This window comes from Chanodichthys erythropterus, chromosome 9, assembly GCF_024489055.1.
Source record: "Chanodichthys erythropterus isolate Z2021 chromosome 9, ASM2448905v1, whole genome shotgun sequence".
Lineage (NCBI taxonomy): Eukaryota > Metazoa > Chordata > Actinopteri > Cypriniformes > Xenocyprididae > Chanodichthys > Chanodichthys erythropterus.
This window is the reverse complement of record NC_090229.1, coordinates 7,134,933-7,143,967: the sequence shown is the minus strand read 5'-3', so window position 1 is coordinate 7,143,967 and position 9,035 is coordinate 7,134,933. Positions and strand designations below refer to the sequence as shown.

The 9,035-nt window shown below is 34.2% G+C and overlaps 1 protein-coding gene across 3 annotated transcripts; it reads right to left on the bottom strand.

Annotated features, from left to right (window-relative positions):
• Positions 1-586: 586 nt before the first annotated feature.
• LOC137026844 (uncharacterized) lies at positions 587-8,765 on the bottom strand. Of its 3 annotated transcripts, none has more exons than XM_067394391.1 (14): positions 8,690-8,765; positions 8,381-8,503; positions 8,250-8,288; positions 8,088-8,129; positions 7,744-7,785; positions 7,015-7,056; positions 4,344-4,373; positions 3,885-4,169; positions 3,559-3,600; positions 3,190-3,234; positions 2,952-2,996; positions 2,638-2,682; positions 1,092-1,214; positions 587-769 (listed from the first exon to the last, which is right to left on the bottom strand). In XM_067394391.1, the coding sequence occupies exons 2-14, from the start codon at positions 8,427-8,429 to the stop codon at positions 714-716; spliced, it is 885 nt and encodes a 294-aa protein (XP_067250492.1). In that variant the 5' UTR covers positions 8,430-8,503; positions 8,690-8,765; the 3' UTR covers positions 587-713. The 3 variants fall into 3 exon arrangements, with proteins under 3 accessions (XP_067250492.1, XP_067250494.1, XP_067250493.1); XM_067394393.1 differs by having other exon boundaries at positions 587-751; XM_067394392.1 differs by having other exon boundaries at positions 3,897-4,169.
• Between the last annotated feature and the right edge of the window lie 270 nt (positions 8,766-9,035).

The window sequence follows — 9,035 nt, the reverse complement described above, 5'->3', positions numbered from 1 at the left end:
AGAAATTTAGATTTTATTTCCCATTTGTTTCTTATATTCCAAACAATGTAATGAATAATGAATAAATTATTAAATGATAAATTAAATGAAAACTACATAAATGACTAATTATTATAAATGATGATAAAAATAAATCACAGAAAATAAAACACAACAGATGATTGCTCTCTCAAAGTAACACACAAAAAAAGTGTAATTGCAGAACAGTAGAGAATAGAGATGTAATTCATGGTTATGTCATTATTTGTTTAAAATTTATATATTTAGGAGCTAGTTTTAGCACTAAATTGCTTTTGTGAAATACTCTAAGATCAAAAATGTATGAGTCTGCAGGACTGACACACCAATTATTTTTAAGAGTTTCTCTTAAATCGGCATAGTAGGAGCTACGTTTGTTAAGATGTTTTGTGAATACATTTTTGTCCTGGTACGCAAAACCATAGAATTCAAAAGGGTGTCCTTTCTTTTTCACATGTCTATATATATATATATATATATATATATATATATATATATATATATATATATATATATATATATATATATTTAAACATAAAAGTAAAAGTTAAATCCATCTGTGTGTGTGTGTGTGTGTGTGTGTGTGTGTGCGTTTATGTTGAAAGGGTGTTACATTTCAGCATGCAGAAAATGATTGGATCAGTCTGAATTGATCGTTTGCCTCTTCTTTCCTCTTCAGAAACTCGGATGTCGCCTTATACATTAGTATAGTCATTTTCTGTCTCAGTAATCACTGAACCAAAAAAGCACACTGTTGAAACAAATGCATTATGCTGACTTTTTTCTTATTTGATGGTGCAATATAAGAGTGCTAACTGTGGCGTGTACAGCAGCATAATGTGTCAAAACACAGCTAAATAAATGTGTGAAAAAGTCTCATAGCAGTAGAGAGACACATGTTATGAGCAAGTGAGATCTAGGTGTTACTTCAGCTCTTTTGAGATGTGTTTATTTTTTGTAGCTTTTCTACCCTATTTAAAACCAAAAGCTATAACATAAATGATGTATTTAGTAGTTTTATATGTGCAAATGAATATCAGACTTAAATATGAGTTTTTTGTGTGAACACACACCTTTAGTATTGCTCTTAAGGGTGGTCACGATCACTGCCGCAGTCATGATGATGAGACCAACAACAAGGAAGGAGAAAAGGCCTATATAGAATGAAGATACTCCTTCCTCATGCTGCAGAAAAACTGCAGAAAAATACATTTACAGTCACAAGTTGAGAGACACACAGGGCACATACAGTAGATGTAATTTCAAAGAGCCTGGATCCAACATGCAAGTATTAGGCATTAGGATTATAATAGTTTTCAGTTATCTTTGATGAAAGTGCCATTTGTAGCATATGTTTTACCAGATGGACTGTATAGGTCTCGATGTAATTGATGTGCCCATATATAGTGGGATTAGTAATGTAAATTAATTATATTTATAAATAAAGAAATAAAATCAGTTTTTCTTTGATAACCAAAATAATGCATTATAAAGAGACACATAGCTATAGGGGTGTGACGAGATTGAAATGTGACAAGATTTCTCATCGAGGTGAAAAGTTTTCTCGTGAGTGATACTGCCATGGCAGAGTGTGAGGGTGAAATTAGGATAGAATATGTCACTGCTACATTTACATTATGCCTTCACTGTCGTTTTGCTTTTTATAGAATTAAAAAAAACCATTCAATTCAGCTAAATAACGGTCGCCTGCCTCTCCCTATTCACAGAGTACATGCGATCGCGAAAGTGAGCGTAAACAAAAGCTCACATTCAAACGTGATTTAAATACCCAGCATTTTGAAAGCAGCTCCCTGATGAGAGCAGTCCCTGAGAGGACTTTGATTATGGTTGCACAGTTGCACTTATTGTTAATGCACTGTGAACCAACATGAACTAACAATGAATGACTATTTTTATTAACTAACATTAACAAAGATTAATAATGTAGCAAATGTATCCTTATTGTTAGTTCATGTTAGTTAATACATTAATGTTAACAAATTAACCTTATTGTAAAGTGTTACCATTTTCTATACTTTATGTTTTTATTTCTATGATCAATTTGTGGAAATGAGTTCAGTTAGGAGGTCAAAATTTGTAAATCATGTACAGTAAGGCCTGAAGAGACTGAAATCATACAGAAGAGAAGTCAGTCAGTTGAGTTAGTGGCAAAACCTTTTACAGTACTTGAGAATTGTTGTCTTTTACATATGATAATTCATACTCAGAAAGTACAACTGAAAGGACATTCATTGCAAGAGGATTAGTTAAAACATTTCAAATGCACCTGCAGACTATTTTTAGTCATGTATTTCGTCATTGAGGATTTCTTAAAAATACTTTGTAAAAATCTTGTCTCGTCTCGTTCTCGTGAACTCAATCTCGTGTCTCGTCTTCTGAGCTACCCGTCTCATCACACCCCTAATAGCTACATTTTGTTTTTACATTTTTATAATTTTGAAAAGCTGTATACTTAACAAAATGAATAAGAAGGAAATTATAGGCCTACATACCTTTGATGTGCCCATATCGTGTTAGTAAGGTTCATTAATATCAATAAAAAAAATATCAATAACCAAAATTATGCATCAGTACAAGAGTGCAAATCTGCTGACTTACTCGGTGTCTTGTAACACGGTGTGCATGTGATGGGGTTTTGAGCTTCTATAAGATATAAAGAGACACATTTTACTTTTTATTATTTTGAAAAGCTATATGGCCATTAAACTATTACAAGGACATTTTTACTGAATTAAATGTTAACTAATAAGGAAATTATAGACCTATGTGCCTTTGATGTGCCCATAATATTGAAATTAATGAACCTTACTAGCACCATATCATATGGTGTTAGTAAGGTTCATTAATTTAAATAGAAATGTAAAAAAACAAACAAAAAAAAATTATGCATCAGTGCAAATCTGCTGACTTACTCTGTGTCTTGTAACACGGTGTGCTCGTGATGGGGTTTTGAGCTTCTATAAGATATAAAGAGACACAGCTGCATTTTTTTAAAAACTTTTTATGATTTTGAAAAGCTGTATGTGGCCGTTAAAGTATATATGCCTTTGATACGTCCATATGGTGCTAGTAAGGTTCATTAGTTTAAATAGAAATGTAAAAAAAAAAAAAATTATGCATCAGTGCAAGAGTGCAAATCTGCTGACTTACTCGGTGTCTTGTAACACGGTGTGCATGTGATGGGGTTTTGAGTTTCTGTAAGAAATAAAGAGACACATAGCTGCATTTTTTTAAAGCTTTTTATAATTTTGAAAAGCTGTATATGGCCATCAAATTATTACAAGGAAATTTTTACTTAACTAATAAGAAGGAAACTATAGACCTATGTGCCTTTGATGTGCCCATAGTATTGAAATTAATGAACCTTACTAGCACCATATCATATGGCTGTATACAAGGCTGTATATGACCATTAAATTATACATTTGATGCGGTATGGTGCTAGTAAGGTTCATTAATTTAAATAGAAAAAAAAATCAATAACCAAAATTATGCATCAGTGCAAGTGTGATGACTTACTCTGTGCTTTGAAATACGGTGTCCTCATGTTGCTGGGTTGAGCTTAAATAAAACAGAGAAACACACTAATTTATTTATTTTTTACTTTTTACAATTACTGTACCTGAAATAATGAGCCTGTACTAGTATGCCACTGTATTATTGCCATTAATCCATCGGAAGGAAACCTCATTAAACACTCGATCTACAGAAGAAAATCTATAATAATCTATAAAGTGTTTAGGCACATTGACATACAGTATGTTGAGGTGTCAAAAACTAACATACCAACATAATAACATTAGGATTATAATAATTTTAAAAATCCAATTTTGTATTGTATTTACAGTATGTTTTACCAGATGGGCTGTAGGTGTAGGTCTCACTCTGCTGGTTCACCGCAGAATTAATCTCGTGCACACAGGTGAAGGAAACAGATGAGCTCACATTCACATCAAACACACACTTTTCATTTGAAGAGAGCAGTGGGTTCTTCAGTATGTAGCTGTGTTCACCCTTCACTAACAGCTGGAAAGAGCTCTCAGGGAACCTCCTGCCAAATGAACACATCACCATCACATATTCTCTGTCCTGCATCTGCCTGAACACTGTGATACTGGGCACTGGGGCATCTGAAATCACATTGACAGACATGCTTATTAATTCCAAACTGTGGCCTAAACTGACTTTCAAGAGGAAACTGTAAAATGGATTAAAATAAAATAAAAACAATTATACTGCATATTTATTTATTTATTTATTTAAATGCTGACTAATTAGAAGGAAATTACCATCCAAGGACCTACCTTGGATGTGCCAATATGATGCTGTGATATCTGAAAGAATATAAAAGAAAAAGATTATTGTAAAAACAAAGTAGAAATTTAACAAAAACTGTTGTTTTAAAATGAAGTTCTTGCATTAGTAGCAACAATAATGTGAATCTGCTGACTTGCTCTACACTGGGTAATACAGTTTCCTCCAGCACACTTAAAAATAAAGGTTCTTTATTGACATTGATGAGTCAATGAAGAACCTTTAACATCCATGGAACCTTTCCATTTGACAAAAGATGCTTTATAGTGAGAAAAGGTTATTAGATTTTTAAAATGTTCTTCATGCTAAGAAAAAAAAAGGTTCTATTTTTAATAGTGTAGGGGGGTTGATCTTCAGTAAAACAAAAATATACACACACACACACACACACACACACACACACACACACACACACACACACACACACACACACACACACACACACACACACACACACACACACACACACACACACACACACACACTTTATAACCACACAACATTAAGCAGACCAGCTGCATTTGCTGAGTTATTGTAAAATGTAGTGCTTGTACTTGTTGTGCTTTTTTTCAAGGGACTCATGAACTACCATCACAAAACAACAACAACAAAAAACAGTCATGGATCACCCAGGTAACGACACACAGTATTAAGAATGGTACATAAACTTCAAATTCATCTGTTTTTTGTCTTGTGGACAATATGTAAACACCTTTTATGTAAAATATCGGTCCCACTTTATATTAGGTGGTCTTAACTACTATGTACTCAAAAAATAAGTATAATGTTGTGGCAGGGGGGGCGTGGTTCAGCGAAGTCTGCAGCAGGAGAGAGCGTCGGGAGACGCGTGGTAAATGAGTGGGTTAAATGTAAATCACGAACACCTGTTTCTTATTCCAGTAATTTGCGCGGAGACAGGATAAAATGCTAGGAGAAACAGGAGTGTGTGAGAGAGAGGGACTGCTGACTGAGAGACACTGGGACTGAGCTGGAGAGCACTACTGGAGTGAAGCCCATCTGTGGATGTGGATTGTTTATTGTGCGTTGCATAGACTTTTGTTTGGACATCTTGTTATTGAAATAAAAACTCAGTCAGCAGTCAAAGTCGACCCTGTCCTCTTCCTTCCCTACGAACTTGAACATATTACAAATGTACTTATTGTGTTCATATTGTATTGCAAAAAACTTTTGCTGCCATTGAGGTGGGATATGAGTAAGGTTAGGGACAGATTTGGTGATATGGGTAGATTTAAGTGTGCATTAAGGTGTAAGGGATGAGTCAGCGGATGGGTGTAATTAGGTGTAATTGAGGGCTGGTAGTACTCTTACCACCCTCAACATCACCAAGGCTCGTCCGATTGGCCTGACGGGGGCGCTACAGTGGTCAAAAGTATGAAATAGCTCATAACTCCTGAACCATTAGGCCCAGTGTCTTATACAGTGGCTCAAGTGTCTTATATTGTTGGAATCCTTGGCTCAAGGCGGACAAGATGCATGTCTGGGATTTGCTCAGCATCATTCGTCTGAATATCAAAAGTTATCGAAAAAATTGAAATTTTGATTCACGGTTGCTAAGGGGTGCCAAAACGTACAATGTGGGCAGAGCCACTTTTACTAAAATGGCTATAACTCGACAACGAAATTAGATATTTGCACCAAACTCGGTTCACGTGTGTATGGGCTCAATCTGGACACTAGCTGGCACTGTAACCACACAACCGTTAGTCCGATCGACTTGAAATTTTGCATACAGTGTCTTGCTCCAAGGGGGCATGTTGGTCTATGAGAGCATTGGTGTAAAACTGCACCATTGGGGGGTGGGGGGGCTTCTGCAAGGCCTAGGCCTGGGTCTGCCCTTCCCCCAGCAATGTGCTTAACTAGAAGAGAAAAGGACTCTTTCCTAATAAGATTCAAACTAACCATGCAAGTTTGTTATCTATTCTACTTTCAACACAGAAGATATCGATTGCAACTTCAGCACCATCGGACTGAACCCTCAGGACTTTCTACTGCAACGGTATATTTGGGATGCTCTTCAAGAAAGGCTGAGGCCTAATGCAAGTATCGTACAATATACTAAATTGCTGCTAGTTTGTTAAAATTGTGAACCTCCTTCATTAAAAAAAGGAGTTTTATGATGAATACTGATGTTTTTTTTCCTTTTTTTTTTGTTTCTTCATAGCTCCTCCTGTTTCCCACTTCCGGTTTTACTTTATTATTTATAATTTTTCCCATTTATGTGTGACGTGTGTGTGTATATGTGTTTGTCAGTTTAGTTATGTTTCGTGATTTAGCTGATAAACTTGTGCACAATACATATTTGGTTCTGTCTCCCCGTCTGTGAATAAATTTGCTCTTAAATGATTGGCTCTTATTACAGCTCTAAGCACTGTAAAAGCTAAATTATTTTTCTGTAGCCATGAAAAATACCATTCTCTTAGAATTAATTAATAATCGATTCTGAGTGTTCACAGGATGTACAGATCTATCGATTGTAATGTTAATGTAGCTACATCAAGTTAATCCGATTAACTGATTTAAATATTCATAATTAATCATAATGAGTTATTATGAATAATTATTAATATTTCCCCTTTGAGTTAATATCACTACATAGCCAAACTTCTGCAACAATATAACACAAGAAATTTGCTGGCTTACTTGGTGTCCAGTAATATGATTTCCTCCTGGATGGGGTTTGAGCTTCATTAAAATAAAAAGAGACACATAGTTTTTATTTTTTATTTACAGTTTGAAAAGCTCAATTTATGACCATTAAACCAAACTTTAGAAACTCTAAATGAATAAACTAAATGTTAACTATTAAGAAGGAAATTAAACATGCCTTAAACATGATGTACCAATATGGTGCTGTAGTAATGTTAATTAATTTAAAAAGAAAGAAATTATATATAATATTAAACAAAGGGAACTTAACGAGGTGATGTGATAACTATACACAGGTGGATCATTTGTAAGAGCTGCTTTCTTTTACTGTTTTATTGTGTCTTAAGTGCTTTTCCTTTATGGTGCTGACTGTTTGTGTTATTGATTATGTTTTCTTTTTGTATGTAACACTTTTTATATAAACACTTGTTGTTTTAAAAAGGTGCTTTATTAATAAACTTTGACTTGACTTGATAAATTATTAAACTGAAATTTTTATGAAATTATGAATAGGCCTGAGAAAAAAGATATGTTTTCAGAGATTACCTAAATACAGATAGAGAGGAGGAGAACCTAACCGATTGAGGTAGCGATAAAAATTACATATTGACTGAATATATAAAATATTATGCAGATTATATAAAATTATATTAACAGAATACAGAATAAAGAATACTGACAGAAAAGTGTATAGATGAAATAGATTAAGGTTTGATAATGCACCTGTTTGTGAAGGTGAAGGTGGAGCTGTAGTGAGAGGCAGCCCTGTACAAAAACACAGCAAAAATTATATTGACTGCTATCATTGTATTTTAAAATTGTTTGGCATATTATAAAGGAACACATGTAGAAACATGTATAGATTAAAGTCATTAGATGATGCACCTGTCGTAGAGTTATTTAGATAGAGAGGAGGAGAACCTAACCGATTGAGGTAGCGATAAAAATTACTTATTGACTGAATATATAAAATATTATGCAGATTATATAAAATTATATTAACAGAATACAGAATACTGACAGAAAAGTGTATAGATGAAATAGATTAAGGTTATTTGATAATGCACCTGTTCGTGAAGGTGAAAGTGAGGCTGTAGAGAGAAGCAGCCCTGTACAAAAACACAGCAAAAATTATATTGACTGCTATCATTGTATTTTAAAATTGTTTGGCATATTATAAAGGAACACATGTAGAATCATGTTTAGATTAAAGTCATTAGATGATGCACCTGTCGTAGAGTTATTTAGGTACCATGCATCAGATGAATCTGTACAAACACAGCAGAAATTGTTTTAACTCCTGTCCTTACAGTAGATACAGTACACAAAATCTGAGGCTAAAAAAATGTGATCCACTTACTGAAAGATGACCAAAGGACCAATAAAAAGACATAAAGCAGGTTCATCATGCTGTCTTTGATTAGAGAGCTACAGCTTTCTGAGACTCACACCTGACAGTGACTGAGTCTGACACTGACTTCCTCTAAACAAGAAATATGCAGAGTAAATGTAGCAAATACAGAAGTGGAAAACAACTTTCTACTTCCAGTTGCTGCTGGGTTTCCAAAATCAGGCTGATTTTAAGAGTTATTAAGGCAGCAAACAGTGCCATATTGTATTATTGTTGAAATATGTATACAAAACATCTGGACTGTCTGAATATACTTACTGACTGACTCTTCATTTTTACACAGTTTATAGATGTGCACATTTGTTCTTTGTGGCGATCTGGACGTGCAGCTCTGTACATTCAGCTCTGACCACACAACCACAGGATCACATTTTTTTGGGCACTGTGACATCTGCCCTGGTATCACATATACCACACAATTGTCAAAAAAACATCTCTATTTATAAAAGTGAACTTCTAGATCTCCTTACTGTAACTTAGTTTGTAATTTTAAGTTAATTTATCTTTGAAATCCTACAAGATATTTGTATTAAGTAAAACTTTTTTCTGCTTTGACCTAAGCAATGCCATTGTGTGCACTTTAGTGATCCACTGAATATGTGGA